Genomic DNA, 20222 nt, shown 5'->3' on the forward strand with positions numbered 1-20222 from the left:
AACCCCCCACCTAAATCTGTTTACTCTAAAACACGTAATAGAAGTCTAAAGGCAGCTGTTGAAATCCATCAATAAACATTTATGTGAAAAGTCTTTATAAGAATGCTTTCATGAAATATTTCAAACAAAGTATAAAAAAAAAGCTGTAAATCTGTATAATTTGGGCTTTCATTGATCAACTAGTTTCAGAAAAAAATATGTGGATATGCTTAGGACATATCATGCATATGACAAAACCTTAATGGATAACACTAAGAACAGAGAACATTTAACACTAGAAGAGCTTTTGTCATTTTTGTTTTATGCTAACCCTTTATTATTAGATTTTAGTAGTTGAAGATTTAAACTTATACAAAAATCAGCCATAACATTAAAACCACTGACAGGTGAAGTGAATAACATTGATTGTCTTGTTACAATGGCACCTGTCAAGGGGTGGGATATATTAGGCAGCAAGTGAAAGTTGATGTGTTGGAAGCTGGAAAAACAGGCAAGCGTAAGGATCTGAGTGATTTTGACAAGGGCCAAATTGTGATGGCTGGACTGCTGGGTCAGTGCATCTCAAAAACAGCAGGTCTTGTGGGGTGTTCCCGGTATGCAGTGGTTAGTACCTACCAAAAGTGGTCCAAGGAAGGACAACCGGTGAACCGATGACAGGGTCATGAGCACCTGAGGCTCATTGATGTGTGTGGGGAATGAAGACTAGCCTGTGTAGTCCAATCCCACTGAAGAGCTAGTGTAGCACAAGTTAATGCTGGCTATGATAGAAACATCAGAACACACAGTGCATCACAGCTTGCTGCAAATGGGGCTGAATAGCCACAGACCCATCAGAGTGCCCATGCGGACCCCTGTCCACCCCCGAAAGCATCTACTATGGGCACGTGAGCATCAGAACTGGACGATGGAGCCATGTAAGAAGATGGTCTGTTCTGATAAATCACATTTTCTTTAGCATTATGTGGAACACCAGGTGTGTGCGCATCAATTATCTGGGGAAGTGATGGCACCAGGATGCACTATGGGAAGAGGACAAGCTGGCAGAGGAAGTGTGAGGCTCTGGGCAATGTTCTGCTGGGAAATGTTGAGTCTTGGTATTCATGCGGATGTTACTTTGACATGTACCACCTACCTAAACATTGTTGCAGACCAAGTACACTCTTTTTTTTGCCAACTTCGCAACTTACAGGACTTAAAGGATCTGCTGATAACATCTTGGTGCCAGCTACCACAACACACCTTCAAAGGTCTTGTGGAGTCTATGCCTTGACAGGTCAGAGCTATTTTGGCAGCCCAAGGGGGACCTACACAATATTAGGCAGGTGGTTTTAATATTATGTCTTATCGGTGAATAATCATTTCTTTTTATGGAGTTCACCAACTGCCATTAGACTTCTATTATATGTTTACAAGATTTCTGTTCAGTACAGAGCACAGTGCAAATGTGTTCATATATTTGCCTGTGGTAATCACACATACACAACAGATGTGGTAGATAGAGGTTAAGTTGAAAAATGATGGACTATTCCTTTAATGTCTTATTTGTCAAAACACTTATTTTACTAATCAAAAACAGAATCCTATCCTTGGATAAAAGGGAATGTGCTGCATGCCTGAAATGTTTACATTCATACATCGGAAAGTGCAAGTTTTGAGGGAAATATCACACAAGGTAGCCAAAGGACAGAGCTTCAAATGGTACAAAGATGCTTTGTGTGTATGCACATGGAGCTGCTAAGGTAGTGCACACGTGATGCGGATATTAACCCAAAAGTTCCACACACTCTTAATACCTGGTGCTGGTGTGTGTGTGTGTGTGTGTGCATCTGCATGAGCCCGCCAAGCACAGCAGGCCTGTCTGAATAGAAGCTTTCATACCAAACAAAGACATCAGGCCACATAAACTGGCTGCTAATGTGAGACAGCTTTGTTGAATTGTTTCACTGGGATGGAATGAACTAATGCAGAATGAGAGGGACGAAAAAGAAGCTATTTTATTATTTGTGCACATCTATGACAAGCACAGCAAAGCATGTCCACACTGCAAGTGTGTGTGTGTGTGTGTGTGTGTGTGTGTGTGTGTGTGTGTGTTTGTGGCTGTAGGAGAAGATACGACAAAAAGGTGAAATTTAATACCACACAAGGGCGGGTGAGAGAGAGAGAGAGAGAGAGAGAGAGAGAGAGAGAGAGAGACAGACAGGAGTGTTACGGTGTCTCTGGAATCATTTCCTGCTCTCTGAAAGCCTTTATTCAGCCCTGTTTACTCTAGTTTAAACAACAGGTGGTGCTTAAACTCTGCTGTGGTTATGTGAGCACCTGCATTCATCCATTTCTGTAAGTGTGAACTCAAATTTCCACAGAGGATTTCCAAATTTGAGCCCTTCTTTAGGAACCACACCACAAAAATAAAGCTCAGTTAAACCCTTTTCATGTTCCCATCAATTCCACATGGAAAAACTTGCTTTTATTGTCAAAATCTTATCCCTTGTCTTTCATCCCCCCCCCTAAGTGTTTCATTTTCATAATTTCAGAACTGTGGTAATTATTTCTGACTAATAGAATGAATAAGTATACTATTTAATGCTATTTTAAAAACAGCTTAAACAAATCAAGCTGTCAGCTGCATTCCTAAGCAACTTTATTGCTGAAACAAACCTGAAACAAAACAACAATAACTTATTGATATTGAACAATAAATTGCTTCATGTAGCATTTCCAAAAAAGCCAAAGTACAATAAATCCAGATTTATTGTTAATGCTAATCAAAACAATCCCCAACTCTGGCCTGCATTTGCATGTTGTATAGGCTCTTATCTTGTCTCACGTACATATTACTATGATTTAAAAAAAAAAAAAAAAAGTTTTTACACATTGACCAATCTACATACTCAAATGAACTGTTATAAAAGGATTAAATCAATAAGCCAAGGTTTTATGAAGGTTTGGGTAACATAAGATTTTCAAAATCACATACAATAGGTCCAGTAGGCACTTGCAATAAGAGTACTAGTGTAAACTAAACTGCTATTCAAAAGCCAATAAGGCCTAGATTGCACCATCAATGCAAACATAACTAAAACATGCATTCACTGACCACTTTATAAGGAACACCTGTACACCTGCACATTCATGCAATTCACGAATCAGCCGATGTGGCAGCAGCACAAGGCATAAAATCATACATTAAATATTAAGTGCTTTATTGTTCACATCAGAATGGGGAAAGTGTTCTTGGTGACTTTGACTGTTACAAGTTTGTTGGTGACAAACATGCTGGTTTGAGTATTTCCAAAACCACAGATCTCCTAGTATTTTCACAGAGTTTACAGAATGGTGCGAAAAACAAAAAACATCCATTAAGTGGCAGTTCTGCCTTGTTGATGAGAGACGTGAAACAGAGAATGGCTAGATTGGTTTGAGTTCAATATACAGTTTACTGAGGCTACGGTATTGATAAATAATCACTCTTTACAACCGTGGTGTGCAAAAAACACACAACATGATTTACTTTATGTCAGATGGGCTACAACAGCAGAAGACTACATCAAATTCCACTGTTGTTAACTAAGACCAGGAATCTGAGGCCGCAATGGGCATAGGCTCACCAAAACTGGACAGTTGAAGACTGGAAAAGCATCACCTAGTCGTTTTCCAGTCTTCAACTCTCTAGTTTTTTGGTGAATCTGTGAGCACTTTAACCTCAAATTTCTGTTCTTAGCTGACAGGAGTGGAACCCGTTGTGGCCTTTTATTGTTGTATCCTATCTGCCTCACTTGTGCGTCTTGAGGTGCTTTTCTGCTTGAATGACCAGTCTGGTCATTCTCTTCTGAACTCTTTCATCAGCAAGGTGCTTCTGCTCACAGAACTTCCACTGAGTGGATGTTTTTTTTCCTCACCATTCTGTACTGTACACTGTTGGGTGTGAAAATCCTAGGAGATCAGCAGTTTATGACATATGCAAACCAGCCTGCCAATGGCCATGCCATGGCCAAAGTCACTGAGATCACATTTTCCCCTAATTCTGATGTTTGATGTGAACATTAACTGAAGTTCTTGACCTGTATCTGCAGGATTTTATATACTGCGTATAGGTATTCCTAATAAAGTGGCCAGTGTGTTTATTTACACAAAAAATTACGCATAAAATGTTGCCTTTGCCTAAATAAAATTCTGTGTCCATGATGACACCATTATTTTTCAAATAATAAATAGTATCTTAATTAACATTCACTTAATGTGCAACCAGGAATATACATCCAGATGTTATATGCACGAAAAGCTGTTGTTTTTATGCAGCTACTTGCTCCAGCTGGTGCAGGTAATGAAGGCCGCTGTGATGTTACACCTGTTACAATAAACTTCTGAACACCTGTTGAGTCTCTTACTGCACTGTTATCTAAAACAAATCTCTTATTGCTGACTGAATGTGTGTATGTGTGAAATTGAAAATTAGAATAAAGTTTGTGAGTGCCACCATCTGTGGGTGTAAAGGGAAAGAGACTAAAAACAGATGATTCAGAGTTCTTGCTTGGCTGGAAATCAGGAACATTTTGTTTTCTTCCCTGCTGTAGCAATAAAGTATACCCAGTCCCTCCTCACTGTCTCACTATCTTTCTCACTATTAATCTCTGTGTGAATGTTGAGTTTTAGCCACGTACACAGATACACACTCATCTGTCAAGGGCATTGTGGTCATCATGTAAGGGAGCTTTATGATGAAGCACTTTTTAATTTTAGGAAAAAATGTTGCGAGATCTAAAAACAGTGAAAACTATGAGTCATGACTATAAGTAGTTTGTAGACTTATTTCATTCAGAGAGCATTATCTTAAAAGCCTGATGCATCAGCTGATCTACCTATACTTGAAATGGATTTCTGGAGTCATGTATCCTTCACTGATTAAAAACAAACACCCGTTAATACCAAATCATTGATGAACAGATGACCTCTGACAGACTGACGTCCGATCCTGGGTGTATTCCTGCCTCGACACCAAGTATTCCCAGGATAGGCTCCAGATCCACCGCAACCCCCAACCAGGATAAAGTAGTAACTGAAAATGAAAATGAAATTGAATTTGATTGACACCTACCACAGGAGATCTAAAACTTGTTGAAGCCAGAAACCCCTATGACCACAATTAATCTTATTTATTACATGCCAGTGATCTCCACCATCATTACAGCATCAAAAAGTAACAAAATTGCCAACACAATGGCTATACACCACAGTCCTTGGGACTCCCTGGACCCCAGTTTAAGGGCCCACTGGCCTATTCAATGGCCACTATATGAAAAGTTCTCATAGTTCAAACACTTTAGAGTGCAGATCAGAGATGGTCATTTCTATAAATCTGTACATCCGTTAGCTCTACTGAAATTTCCTTTTTCACTCTTGGATTGTTTAAGTTTCTCAGCACTATTTCTGAGAAAGGGAAGGATGCTGGACCATGTCCTCCCCATGAGAGTTGCTCGGTTCAGGGTCATCACACAGGAAACACCCCTGCTCTGGAGGCAGTACCGGAAGAACCATCTTCAGTTCCAGCTGTTGGTTGCTTGGATTCTGCTAGACTCTGTTTTTCTCTAGGTTTTATTTGTCTGAACTTTTTTGACATCTGCCTCACACACTATCTCTAGCTTTTCTGGCTGGTCAGTGGAAAAGCATAATACTGATAGATATTTCCTTGGCTATCTTTCCAAATTTTTCCCTCTTTCCATCTGTGACTTCTATCTTGGACCATGTTGTAGACCTTTGGTAGACATTATCAACAACCACTTCAGTCAGCCATATGCTGACTCCAAAATTCCATGGTGACCACGTTGTGTTTGGGATTGTTGAGGGAGACCTTTTAAATGCATTTATTTAATGACTCACTGATTTACAAACGCCCTCCAGCATTAATGTGAGTCATTTTATGAGGGTAGGTAAAAACTTTCTGCATCTGTTTAACGCCAGATCGGAAAAGAACCTTCTGGCAGAACAAGGCATGAAGGAACAGGAAATCAGCGAGAGGAACTTGTCTGGAATATCAAGGCCTTTTCTAACCAGCAAAACAGCATGAACAGAGTCTTATTTATGCAAATCCCAGAGCATTGGTGATGGTTCATCCTCCTTCTGCTACCTGCCAATAATTCTACAATCATTTATTTATTTATTTGGGAAGCAATGAGACCATAATTGGGGAAAGTCACTTCCTTCCTCTTTTTGAAATGTTTGAATGTAATCACAAATTGTGGAATTGTGATAAATCTCATTTAAATTTACAGTGGAAATTCATGTGATGTTAGAAGGTGTGTGATACATTTCTAACAGCCATTCTGTTTGTCTCTTGAATTTAAATATTGTTTGTTGGATAACTGGATAACAATATGGGTATAGTTCCAAAACTTATTTACAAATTTCCTGTCCAGGCAAGGAGATTTAGGATTGTAAAAAGGACAACATTAATCTAGAGGCTCTCTGAATTTTACATCTGCTCAGTTTGATAATTTAAATGAGCTACCCTGTTCATTTAATCATCTCTTTATACAATAGAAATATTATAGAGTTATGGGAAGGATATTTCAAGGAGCCATGTCCTCTTCTTGTCTCTTCTCTTCTTTCCTCCCTTCCTCTCTCCCTCCCTCCCTCCCTCTCTCTCTCTCTCTCTCTCTCTCTCTCTCTCTCTCTCTCTCTCTCTCCAGCTGTGGTGGTGACAGTAGTTGTAATTCTGTGCACCAGAGTGTTTAGGCAGAAACATGGACTGTACCCAGTCAGCTGAAGACAGGAAGAAAGAGGACAAGAAGTAAACAGGACATAGTTTTACACTAAATTTAGACAAGCTTATGGATCCATTATTGAATAGCTTGAGTAAGAAGAGATGGTGAGTAGATTTCCTGTCATAATGCAGTTTTAGGTGGAAGTTTGGTAGTTTTTAGTTTCTAGCATCCTTTTTTTGCATTGGCATTATTGAAAGGTTTTTTTGATTAGGATGTTAAGAATTTCACTGACCTGTTTACAACAACTCTTTATTTCAGAAAATGTCCTCAGTTATATTTCAACTGCATTTGCCTTTACTTCCTGTTCATATTAATCCACTGGGGTTTTCGAGTCTTGCTGATTGGGAATTTTTTGCCACGTTCTGACTGTGGATCTGCATTTGCTATATTTCGCCACTGTGGTTTCCTCTCTACCACTAGTCGTCTGCATGTGCTCAGTGTGTGTGTGCTTAGTGTGTGTGTGTGTGCTTGTGTGTGTGGATGATTATAACCCATGTAAGAGGAGCCCTGTGGAGTGCACATTGTGGTTATGCTGAGGCTATTTTCTGCTTCTATGGCCAGGACACGGTGGCATGACTGCCGACTTAATGACACGTTTCAGAGACATGGTGCTCCGTTTGCCCACACGAACCATTTGGAGAAGCGCTTTGAGACTGCACATGTGTTTGTTTGTATGCGAGGCAAACACTGATATAAACAATCACGCCAAATCACATGGCAGTTTCCCACTTTATCACTTTGAAGTGACTCTATTTAAAGAAATATGTGTTTTGTGTGTCTTTGCAGAAATTCTCTGTTATTATTGTATATCCTGTGTACATTCTGTGTGTCAGAATTTTTTTAGAGTAGTGTGTGCTTGATGTGATGGAGATATATCTCTCTACTCTGAGTTTCTGAGAGCCAGTAAGAAACGCTGAACAGCACTATGAGATGCATAAAATCAGGCTCTTCATATGTGTTCTGATGGAAAATAAGATTCAATAGAGCTTTTGGACAAGCATGCTCCTAAAGGAAACATTATATGTTTTTTTAGCCTGTTCTCCAGATTATTATTAAATATTTCACCGTGATTAATATTCGCATTTTGTTGCAAGCCTGTCTTTACTTGTCCACAGAAGCGAAGCTTCACATTCCGCCGACTTCTTTGACTTGCCAACAAAAGTGTCGTTCTCATGAGAGAAAGTTTTCATGGGTTTTTTGTAAACATTAAAATTGCTACCATACACATACAGTATAACCAAACAGACTGATGAATACTATAGCCTCTAGAATTTTCTAGAGAGCCTTGTATGTTTTGTCAAAAAAATATTTTGCCAATTTGACTAACATGGCAGATGACCAGCCACAAACATTTTCCTGAGCCTAACAGCAAGCATGCTAGATTATCTGGTTTACTGGTCAGATGTTGATAAATTTTCTATAACAGCAACTCTGAAAATATTGCCAGCTGTAAAGTAAATCACAGTTTTGTATTAAATGCTCCTTTTATTATAATATTACACAGTGACTTGAATGATGGATGCTCCATGTAAACTACGTCTAATTATAAGTAGATTAAAAACATATATCGTTGTTGATATGATGATATGTTTTCTGTAAGGAAATGTTTAACATTTATGGAAGGAGTCTCTAGTATCTAGTGTTGTAATAGTCCATTAATAGTACTATATATTGCCTCAGTGTCATGGTGTTCAAAAGTCTGTATTCCTGCTGAAAACTGTAAGTCAATCAGATTACAACCTACAAGATTCTGAAGCTTTCTGTGAGAAAAGTGTACAAATAATAGTAGATGGCTTTTAGACAGTGGGTCTGTGTGCTTTGTAAAGTCTTAATCAAAATAGGTTTCAGCTGTCCTAAAGATTGTTTTCGTCAAGTTTGTCACATGAGGTTAACACAATGCCTTGGTCATATGCTGTAGATTTTTGTAAACATAAGGTTGTGCAATGACAATTCTAGTCTGACTTACTTTAGAACATCACAACAACGGTCTTTCTAGCTTACTGCATTCCTGGTATATCATAACGGTGATTATGTGCCATGGGGTGTCCAATGTTATCCACAAATGGCCAGTGTGGTTCCAGGTTTTCATTCCAACCAATCAGGAGCCATGCTTGACTCCACCTGTTTAAAAAGTTGAACATGGCCTTCAATCTACTGAGTTGTGGTTACTGCTTTGCTCAAACAAAAACATGTAACCACGCTGGGCCTTTGTGAATAAGATTGGTCAACCATGATCATGACATTGGCACAAGATTTCATAAAAAATATTTTGAACAGAAAATTTAAATACACATCATGGCCAAAAGGAATATAGATAACTCTGTGATTCTGGTGTCATGATTGTTACTGTTAAAACCTTTGCTATAACAATGTTATACAGCAGGTTGTCAATCCAGTCATAAGAGAGGTGGGAGTTGTGATGGTCAGCTGTGTAGGTTTATGTCTGTTGTCACGAAAGGCTTATGAGGGCATCGTGTAGCCCTTTGAAGACTACTGTTAAAACGTTGCCCTAGATAACACATTCTCTCCCTGAGCCATGTTATTCTAAGAACTGCTATGGTCTTCCTCATCTATATACAGCCCAAAATGAATTTCATCTAAATATGACTTCCCCAAATGATGATTCTAGACATTTGCTTGACTCAGAGGCGATTACAGTCGAGTGATTTCCTAAAATGACTAATCTGTTGAGACATGTCTGCTGAACTCTGTACTGCTCCGAGGGCTATACATGACTATTTATACTCAAATGTGCATATGTCCGCACCAAAGAATATCAGCAGCATCTGTTCCAAGTATGTGCATTAAAGAGGAGTCATTTTGAGTCATACTGTGCATAATATCTAAATTGCATGCATGGACCCATCCTAAACATTGGATTTTTTCTAGTTTGTGTGTTAGATATGTTTATATGATTCTGAAACAAGCAGCCAGCTGTGTGCTTTTAATAACGCAATAAAACATGATCAAAGACCCAATTACTTAAGGGTTTTGTAATTATGCCAGGTGGCCCTTGATGTTTAGTGTAGAGTCTACCTGCAAGCAAATGGATAACACTGTGTCATCCTAGAGAAACAGTAGATTTTCTCACTAATACATGTGTCTTGAAATAAATATACAAGTTTTCTTAATGGAAGTGTACACTGTACCAACACCAACCTGCATTTATTCTCTTCATCCATATTAAAAACAGGATCTCAATGAGTGTGATGAAGTGACCAATAACACAGAAGACATGGACACCCTGAATAGGAACATTCCTGATCATGGACGCCAGACCCATCAGGAGCTACAGGTGAGACAGCAGTTGCTGGCATATGAAAAACTTCAGTAAGAATACATAAAATATACGATTTTAAACCTTGATCACTAAAACTTTATGCCAAGATCTTTGTAAGTATTAATTCAAACAAAACCCTGTACTGAAGGTTCCCGTCTTAACCCAATTTCTGAAAATATGCTTTTCCGTTCAGCTTCAGCCCATTTATTGGATATTTCCAAAGCAAACATGACCCAAGCCAGATTAAGAATTAAACCAACAAACTCTGTCACACACAAAAGCACATCAACTTTAGTTTAAGCTCTTAAATACATTTAGCCACAATGTGTCCGGTGAAAGAAATGCCACTTTACAATAGAGGCAATTAAACACTATATATAGTTCCAGTGTTAGTAGATGACAGGGGAAGATATGGAGACTAAAACAAACCACTGTGGCCTTTCAGAAGTCTGCTTCCGCGTTTGTGATGAACTGCCGTTTCTTTTCATAAAGGTTCAAATCAGGACTTGACTAGCAAGAGCAGGTAAAAATGGCACCCCAGGTGTCCTTTTGTTCTTTTAGCTCATATGCGTTTTAATAAAAAGAGAACGTTCTAAAGGACGTGGATCCGTCTGTTTGATTGACTCACTGGGTGCAGTTTAATGTGAAGTGGAATATGCTGTATAAATAATCACACAGAAAGCTCTTTTATACAGCATGACAAATTATTCCAGCACAAAGAGGGACACTGAGGCTGAGGAGAAATTTCCAGCAGTGACCTTCTCCAGACTTCCATCTTGGAGGAAGTACAGAAACTGAGGAGAAATTATTACCCAAAACTATGAGCAGGTTCTTCTAACAAGAATCTATGACTTGCCTTATTTTTCCAAATTTGTTACCAATTTCACACCAGCATTTATCGCCTTATACCACATGATACATTCTATATTAGACCCCCCCCCAAAAAAACATTATTTCTTTGCACAAATTGTTCCCATGTTGCCCTTGAGAACCTCTGGCTCTGACGTTGAGCCTGTTCACTCTGCCATCTTTTATCTTAGGGGTTCAATCCTCTTAGCCTCCCAGCATACATGATGGAGCAATACCTTTTAGCTCAGCCCTGCTTTACTATATGACTCTAATTGAGTCAGTATAATCGTGTTTGGAGCACTATGAGCAATCATTTGAAAGAGGGCATGTCACTGTGCTGGGTTTTTGTGACTGGACAACATAATTGGCCAACAGTGGACATGGTGTATGTACATTACTGTGCTGCATAGAAAGGGTAACAAAAAGATACTGTAGCTAATATTATTTGAATTTCTTAGCCTATTGTAAACATTAATATATTTTATTTTTCCATTTGTCCATATTGTCAAGGGTACTCCACTGGACCTGATTGAGACAGGCAAAACCGTCAAAGTCCAAGCAGAGCGTCCCCATCTGGTCAGTTTGGGAAGTGGACGTCTGAGCACGGCCATCACACTGTTACCCATACCAGAAGGTTAGGTACCTTTTTTAGTAAGTCAATACAATGCATTCTTGTGTCAATATTGTCAGAACATCAACATTACATTCATTTTGGTTTCAGGCTGTTATACCATTTGTACTGTTAGGGGAGAATATAACTAGATTAGACAATGAGAAATGTTCATTCTGTTAGGGATGGTAAGATTATTACTGATCATTTTTGCTGAATTCAGCAGCTTTCTTCAGTACCTGCAGTCCCATCATTGCTAATGGCACCACATGGCAAGCAGCCAAGTCTGAGATGAGATGGAAGTTACCTGTGAGCAAGGGCTTGTGTGTGTATGTACTTGCATGGTAGGATGTGTGGATAGTTAATTGTAGAAGGTCTAGCAGAGCAGCAAGGCATATTCTTTGCTGTATTCTTAGCTCAGATATGTAGTAAATCATCACTCAAAGAATGACAAATAGAGGAATTTCCCTTTCCTGACACTGGAATGGGAGCAAATGTAACACTTTGCTGAATTGACTTACTGTTTCATGCACTGAAAGATTGAATCCTCAAAAACATTTATGATAAGAATAATCAAAATGTGACCCATTTTGAACTGCAAATAAAAACACTACTATAAAGGGTCCTGTTGAGTTTTGAACAGGTTAAGTTCAGGTTAGCTATTCAGAGATGTCTACATATTGTCAGTAGGCTTTAGAACTGCAAATTATAGGAAAATTATAGGGCCATGACCTGACTCTCAACTGACCGGACTCCTCTCTGTTTCTCCATGTCACACATAATATTTTTTTTATTACTGTTATATTATTGTATGTGGCCAGCCACGCATTTCTAGGTCTTTAGTGTGGTTTGTGCTTCTAAGAAAACAATTTTGGACATTCATTCATTGTGGTGTGCCAGTGCACACCTGCAAATAGCACACTGACTTTCAGCAACTGTGACATGAATGAACAGAGTTTAACAAAAACAATTCAACATGACTTTAAAAAAATCCACGTCATCAGGTGAACAAAAAACATTGCACAGCCAGCCAGATCTTATTCTCATTAAATAAGGACAGTTAAAACCTGTCATAAGAATCCCTGTTATGCTTTGTATCGCAATTTTTTTTCATTATAATCCTTCCTCATGGCTGGAATGACCTACTTTCTGAAACTCACATGTCAATTAACTGTGTATAAAATGTATGATTGCATAAATTGAAGCCAACTAGAAGGCCTTTGGCAGTAACACATTACAATTATACCCACCATGTACAAATTAAACAGTTTCATTGACTGGTATGACAATTTGAAATTATGTTCACATTCCGGGATATATGTAGAGATTCACTTGAAATTCTGAGGACTCGGAGAAGTGGAGTTTAGATGTACAAAATTGGCTAAAAGCCCCTCGGCCTAAGCAATTCTGTCTGTGTACAGGAGCAGTATGGGCAGTGGATAGTATCTGAGAATTTTCAGTGTTACTAAATGAAAAACATACAAAAAAATTTGTTAAAAAGTTAGTTAGTTATCCAAGAAGAAATGCCTGCAAACACAACTCCTAAACACCCTTTAGTCCTATTGCTACAGCATTCGACAATATTCAACAATGTGAGTGAACAAGTGTGCAAATTAAACGAGATCTTCCTTCTTTATGCATATCTGTCAGTCTAGACACTGGTAGGGATGGCTGAGGGTCAGAGAAAGGAGGAAAACTTTCTCATTAAGATGAGTCAAAGCAGAGATTCAAGAATATGCAAGAGAACAAAGAATTAATATTCAATAGCTATGTTTCCATCCAAGTTGCAAAGTTTAACTCATGCGAAAAATTGACATTTCACATGAAACATTTGTGAATTAAGCACCGTTTCCATCCCGTGTGTTCAAGAGAAGAAAATTGTCACTGACATGGAAACTGGTGCATCTTGCTCTCTGCCATTTTTACTTTTCTGAGCCAATTATCCAATCACGATTTGTTGAGGCAAAGTCACATGACTTTTTGATGCACATCGAGGAATTTATTATGGTAAATGTGTTTCCATTGTAGTTTATGTGCATTTCTTCTTAGCAAATCAAAAAATTATCCACCTTAATTGAGCACACTTGTGTTTTTTATCCCGCATATATCCCACAATGTACATAAAAATATGTGCATGGAAACATAGCTACTGACATTATATTAGATTTAAATTAACATGTTTTTTTGGAAACAATTTTATATATCAAGATAAAACGTTTGGTTGAATAAGCAGTGACAAAGCTACATCTCTTTTTCTGAATGCAGGGAAAACTACTCTTGGCCATGGAAACACTGACATCAATATCCAGGGTCAAGGAGTGGCTGCCCTGCACTGTTACATTGAAAACCAGGCAGGAACCATCACCCTCTTTCCCTGTGGGAATCCATGCTCCATGGATGGCTTGGCAGTCACAAAGCCTGTACGACTGTCTCAAGGTACATATATGTTGAATGGTTTAGGGAAAATTCAGAAAAAATGTCTTTTTGATGTGTCCTCTTCATTTTGCCTTCAGCTACACATGGCCAAATCTCATAATCCCTTTACATCCTGAGATTCTTTGTCAGACTGAAAGAGGTTGTTCAAAAAAAGGTGGATGTTGATATATGACTGTAAACATAATGACTTTAATCCATCAGGAAAGTAGACATGTAAATTGTAAAGGTCTTTCATATTACATGGATTTTTAAACCGGAGGTAAATCAGTGGAGTCAGTCAGATGAATATAATGCTAGACAATCTGTCTCAAATGTCAGCTCACAGATGAATAGACGCTGAGATGATATAAAATGAACAATGCCATTTCCAGCTTCAGTATACTTCTAAGCTTTTTATACAACAGTGATGGAAGTGTCACAATAGTGGCATGTGCTGCACTTGAACTTCCCTTGAAAGTGACTACAAGTGCAATATTCTCCATGTCCATTTAAGCCTGCTCAATTTAGCATATATTAATTTAGAATATAATTGCTCTGTATATCTAGCTTATATGTAGATGCAATTGAAGTTTAAATATAACAGCATGTATGGAGTGCATATTGTAAAAAAAAATAAATAAATAAAAAAAAAAATTCAATTTGAGTCAGGCAAATTGATAAGTATATTCCAATTGACCTAGGACACCAGTTACGATTTTATGGTAATAAAATAATCAAAAGCACAGTTAAAATACCAAGCAGGTTTCATGGTGCACAATGAATAATTGCAGATTACATTAGTGATCATTGTTCTTGTATAAGTTCTAACAACCGTATAGTCAAGTTGGCCACGTTTCATTTGATCAGTAACCACTTGATTCTGGTAAGGGTCTGTAGAGCTGGAACCTATCCCTGGAACACTGGGCTCAAGGCAATAGAACTCATCCCAGATGGGACGCTAGTCTGTCGCAAACCACACACACACACACACACTTTCACACCTACAGGCAATTTAGCATAGCCAGTGTACCTACTGGCATGTTTTCGGACAGTGGGATGAAACCAGAGAACCCAGAGGAAACCCACACAAACATGGGAAGAACCTGCAAAACTCCTCACAGACAGAAACCCAAGCTCAAGATCAAACCCGGACGGGCGCAATACATCGAGTTACATCAACACCAAGTCTGGATGACTTGCATAGGCATAATAGTGCACTTAAATATGTGATTGAGTTCAGAATTGGGCTTGTTTCAGCTGCCACTCTGTGCCACACATTTGGCCACAGCCTAATTTACAGAGGCAAGCACACATTTTCATATTAACACAATAATTTTACTAAACTATTGTTCGATTTCTAGTTTTAAAGAAATGAAATGGGTCGAGTTGAGTGTCTGTGCATGTACACGCGATTTCGTAACAAATGGTCGGTGTTAATGGTATTCAGCAGATTGCAGGCCGCCTCCTCCCCTCCTCTTGCGCTCTGCATGACAATAATATCGCTTATGGGAGAGAGACAGAGACGGAGAGGAACAGAGAGAGCGAACAGCCGGCACTGGGACAGCTGTTCAACACTCTGTAGGTTTTGGTCCTCAGCCGTATGGCCTATTAGTATTAACCCCAGCTCTTTCTTTCTGTAATTAAACTCTTACTTCTCTTTTCGGTTAATTCGGTACGAATTTAACAGCGCGCGCGAAGAGAAGAGACACTTTTCCCCCCCTCAGAAGTTAACCGACGCAGGTGTTTGTTGAGCATATGGACTGTTTTTTTCCTCCGCTTGGGTTCGGTTTGTAGCTTTAACAGTCAGACAGGTGGACCGTGGACATCTGGCATCTTTTGTGCGAAAAAGAAAAGTCAATAAGTGGACGGACGTTAGCATAACAAAGCCGCCGGAGAGCGACACGTTCAGGGAGGTGAACAGCTTCACAGCTTCACGGCGTCCTGAGAGGAAGCGAGTTTGGATATTTTGTTCCAGAAAGCTCGCAGCATCTCCTAATGTTTGACCTCCGTATATAAATGTAAGTAAATGATTTCTGAGTTGAATTGTTTGGGCATTGCGGTCATTTTGTTGCTTTTGTTGACTTTTTTTGTTTTGTTTTGTTTTGTTGCTCCAATCAGCATTTTGAACTACTGTACTGTTCAAGTTCACCACCTTGCTTCTTGATAGCAAGATCATTAATGTTATTTGTACTCTGTTTAGTTCTCAATCTCACCTACTGTTTCTTTTCTTTTATTATTATTATTATTATTATTATTATTATTATTATTATTATTATTATTTTAACTTCTAGCCTATGGTTTGGGTTTTTTTCAGTATTAGAGCACTGCTGCTCGATATTTTGTCATTTTTCATCATTACCTTCAATCAGTTCTCCATGTAACCTAATTAAACAGGGAAGAATGGACTACACTGTAATATTTCGTCCCTTTTAGATTTCTAAATATATTTTTTAATTATTATTATTTTTTTAAATTGTGGTGTGTTCCACTTTTGAGTGCTTTGTCAGTTAAGGAGAGGAGCAGTTTTCTGCTTGTGTGAAAACAGGAGAAATAGATGACCTAATTCACTGTGTTTGTGTAACATAGGTAGTGTAAAAATAGGTAGACTACAAACTACCTTTTAGGATACCCTTAGTTAACTAGGAAAGTAAATGTAGCATTCTTTAAAATACTACTAATAGTTATGTAAAATGAGGCGTTGTTTAATGTGTTTTCTCTTCAGTGCCCAAGAGACTACTAAAGTGACCTCATAAATTTGCCAGGATATGTGAATATTTATAGTTGTGTCCCAAATGACGCACTATACACTATGCACTATGTACTTATGCACTATGAATTTATGCACTGTGCACTCAACCTTGTAATGTATGAATTTTACAAGGTTATTTTTTCATTCAACATGGAGTCTGATAGCCCCGCCCCCTCTGCTGCGTAATTAAAGCTGTGACAGTTGAGTGCATGAAGCGTCCAACATTCCACACGTCGTTTTTTCCCAGATAATTAAGTGAATCATCCGGATATTTAAAGTGTACTTTTCCTTATTTGGAATTTTCAATGTGAACACACTACTCACACTATTTATACTACAAAACGGCAATAAGTTAGTGCACAAATACGCGAATTGGGATGCACTTAATGATTTTGGAATCGCCTCCATATTTTCTTGCTATCCCGACTATCCATCTGGCTGGCTATAGCTTTTTGTAATTGTTTGAACTTAGAAGAATGTCTTTGGAATGGGGGAGAAAACCGGAGTACCCGGCACAGTACATACACAGGGTACATGCAAACTCCGCACACACAGGGCTGTGGCGGGAATGAAACCCCCAACCCTGGAGGTGTGAAGCAACCATGCTATAGTTATATAGATAGTTATATGTATATAGCAAGATATTATCTTGCTTTATAACTACTTAGTTATTCTGCAATTTTCCTCTGGATCAATAAAATTTCTGTCTGTCAGTTTATGCTCCATCCCAATTCGCCTACTTATACTACGTACTAAAGGTATGGCCTTTTTTTTGGTGAAGAAAAAGTACATATATTTGAGTGTGTAGCCAAAGGGTATGCAAGTACTGGGACATACTAACACGTCATGTGAACGTTGTTGCCTAGTTACACACACTGTCACCATAAACAAACTCCTCATAGTATTTCAGCTTTTCTTCATTCATTATTCCTTATATAATGTATACTATATAATTTAATCTACCATTCCCTTGATTTATTCTTCCACATTTCATTTACATCTGCTCTGAAACGTGTCCTTGAATTCGGCGACGCAAACGGTCCCAAAGCCCCTCCTCCCTTGCGCAAGGAATTGTGGGTAATATTAGCTGAAAAAGTGTCCACGGATCCACACTTCGAAAATCTAACAGGAATAGTAGGCCATCCGGGTACCTTTGAGATACTCATTTCAACACACTAATTATAATCTCAACATAAGTCTCTGACAGTTAAGAGAGTGGAGTTCAAAAGCTCACTCCTGTTCCCGCCCATGTCCACAAAGCTCTGCCCCCAGGACCTACTTGATTCGGCTAGATTTGTCAAGTTCAACTATCATAAGGATTAGTATTATCAATATTGGACCCAGCATGCAGTCTTATATAGAATTCGTTGATAAAGCCAGAATTTTCCTACAACTAACTAGCTCTCCACTTGAGAGGCAGTGATTTATTGTGTTTGGCGATGAATAGCAGTCATATTTCATTTATCCTGAGTGACTTTATCATCTTATCGTGCAAGTGATTGAAAGCCAAGTTATAGCACCAAAAAATTCAGCTCATAATGATTTAGGGCAATTTTTTTTCAGTTATTCTGAGTAACTTATCATCATCATGTTACTGAAGTACTCTGCTTGTTTCATTGGAGCACTGTATAAAGGCTGGCTGATATTAGCATTATTCCTTTGAGCTCATTATGATTAATGATAATTAAATTTCCATATCCTGAATGACTTATCATGTTACACAGGTACTCTACTTGTTACAGCAGCTACAAACAGAGCTCCATGTCTCCAGTGTGCTGCTTAGCTGATGTTAGGATTTTAGCATTTAGCTTTTTCCAACTCAGCCATTCAGCCATTCAGCCATACAAATTATAGTACTATTATTTGGGAGTGAAGGGGCATCGGGGAATGTCTACAAAACGAATGACATGATCCAAAAATTCCAGTCCAGAATGAAGTACATTTGCAGTTTTGCAAATGTTTTTTTTTAAATTCCAGCCATATAATACACTCATGCTGAGTCCATGGTTTAAACCTTTTTTTTTTTTTTTTTATCATGTTCTGCATATTTTCTAGGTTATTTGTACATTTTGAAAATATATAAACAATGGGGAAAAAAATGACCATTTCTCCTTTAATGTCTAATTTCCTACATGTACTGTCTGGGTAGGGTGTACCCTACCTTGTGCCCGATGCTCCTGGGGATAGACTCCAGGTTTCCCCATGACCCTGAAAAGGATAAGCAATATAGAAGATGGATGGATGTATGGATGGATGGATGTTCATATCTATCCATTCTGAATCCTAATACACAATAGCTTTTGTACTTTGATCTCAAAATATGTATGTAACATAATGGATTAAAACACAGATGACTTAAAAAGACCCATTATGTTTTCCATACCTCTGAACTCTCACAGTGTGTGTGGCAGTTTGTGCAAGCGTCCGCTAAGAAGAGAAGCGAGAGAAGTGAGACAGTGTTTGTAGCGTAGATGACCTAAAGTATTTCATTGTGTTTGTGTCATAAGTATTACAGGGTGTCCCAAAAGTCTCCATATGTAGGGGAAATTACCACGTTTTAGCAAAATGTAACCTTATTCACAAAATGTCCTCTATATGATTAGCCATTTCTTTGTAAACACGCATGGAGTCATCTGTCCCACTCACGAGGAACTCGTTTGAACACATCTGGTGTTATAAATGTAATTGCAGGTCCCTTGCAAGCTTGCGATACCTTTCCGATTCAGCCATGAGGACGATTTCAATATGTTCTTCTTTTGTCAAAGGCTATCTGAAAAAATATATAATATAAAATATGTATTTTGGAAAGACACTTTGCTAAAAAGAGACTTTTGGGACACCCTGTAAATGACAGGAAGTTTACAACTTAGGACTTACGATCCAACATAGCACATATTTCACATGTGATATTAGATCAGATGTTGCATTGCATGTTGCAGACGAAATCATGATTAATTTGACCAGACAACATTTTTCCAATCTTCATCTGTCCAGTTCCATTGAGTCTGTGCCCACCGTAGCCTCAGATTCCTGTTCTTGGCGGACAGGAGTCGATCCCAGTGTTGTCATCTGCTGTTGTAGCCCATCCACCTCAAGGGTTAACATATTGTGCATTCTGAGACACTTTTCTGCTCACCATGGTTATATAGCGAGGTTATTGAGTTACAGTGGATGTCCTATCTGCTCAAATGTGTATGGCCATTATTTTCTGACCTCTATCATCAACAACACCATTTTGTGTATACCGTAGATACTGTTTTGTGCGAGACCTCTCACAGGGTTGTGTGTGTGTGTGTGTGTGTGTGTGTGTGTGTGTGTGTGACAGTCATTAGGTAAGAAGAGAGGTGAGCTGTGAAAAAGTGTTTTTAGGCTAGATGACCTAATTATTTTGTTATGCAACAAGTATTAGACTGCAGGAAGTTTTCAGCTTAGGGCTTATGATCTTAAACACTCGCATATTGCACATATGATATTGGTTCAGATGTTGCACTGATTTGTCCTTGCTGCCAGGAATAAATACAAACCAATCTAGAGATATGTATTTTAATCAAAAGAAAGACA

At 38.5% G+C, this 20222-nt stretch overlaps 1 protein-coding gene across 12 annotated transcripts in view; it reads left to right on the plus strand.

Moving 5' to 3' along the window:
• The window catches only part of phldb1a (pleckstrin homology-like domain, family B, member 1a), a 58806-nt gene that overhangs the window by 6936 nt on the left and 31648 nt on the right, over positions 1-20222 (plus strand). For 10 of the 12 annotated variants that reach the window (XM_017460472.3, XM_017460478.3, XM_017460479.3 and 7 more), the window contains 3 exons: positions 9952-10053; positions 11398-11521; positions 13763-13933. In XM_017460472.3, the coding sequence (XP_017315961.1) occupies positions 9952-10053; positions 11398-11521; positions 13763-13933 (397 nt within the window). Of the gene's footprint in view, positions 1-6683; positions 6863-9951; positions 10054-11397; positions 11522-13762; positions 13934-15393; positions 15931-20222 lie in introns of those variants that run through there. The other 2 variants (XM_017460473.3, XM_017460481.3) reach the window with 2 other exon arrangements.

Source organism: Ictalurus punctatus, chromosome 28 (genome assembly GCF_001660625.3).
Source record: "Ictalurus punctatus breed USDA103 chromosome 28, Coco_2.0, whole genome shotgun sequence".
Lineage (NCBI taxonomy): Eukaryota > Metazoa > Chordata > Actinopteri > Siluriformes > Ictaluridae > Ictalurus > Ictalurus punctatus.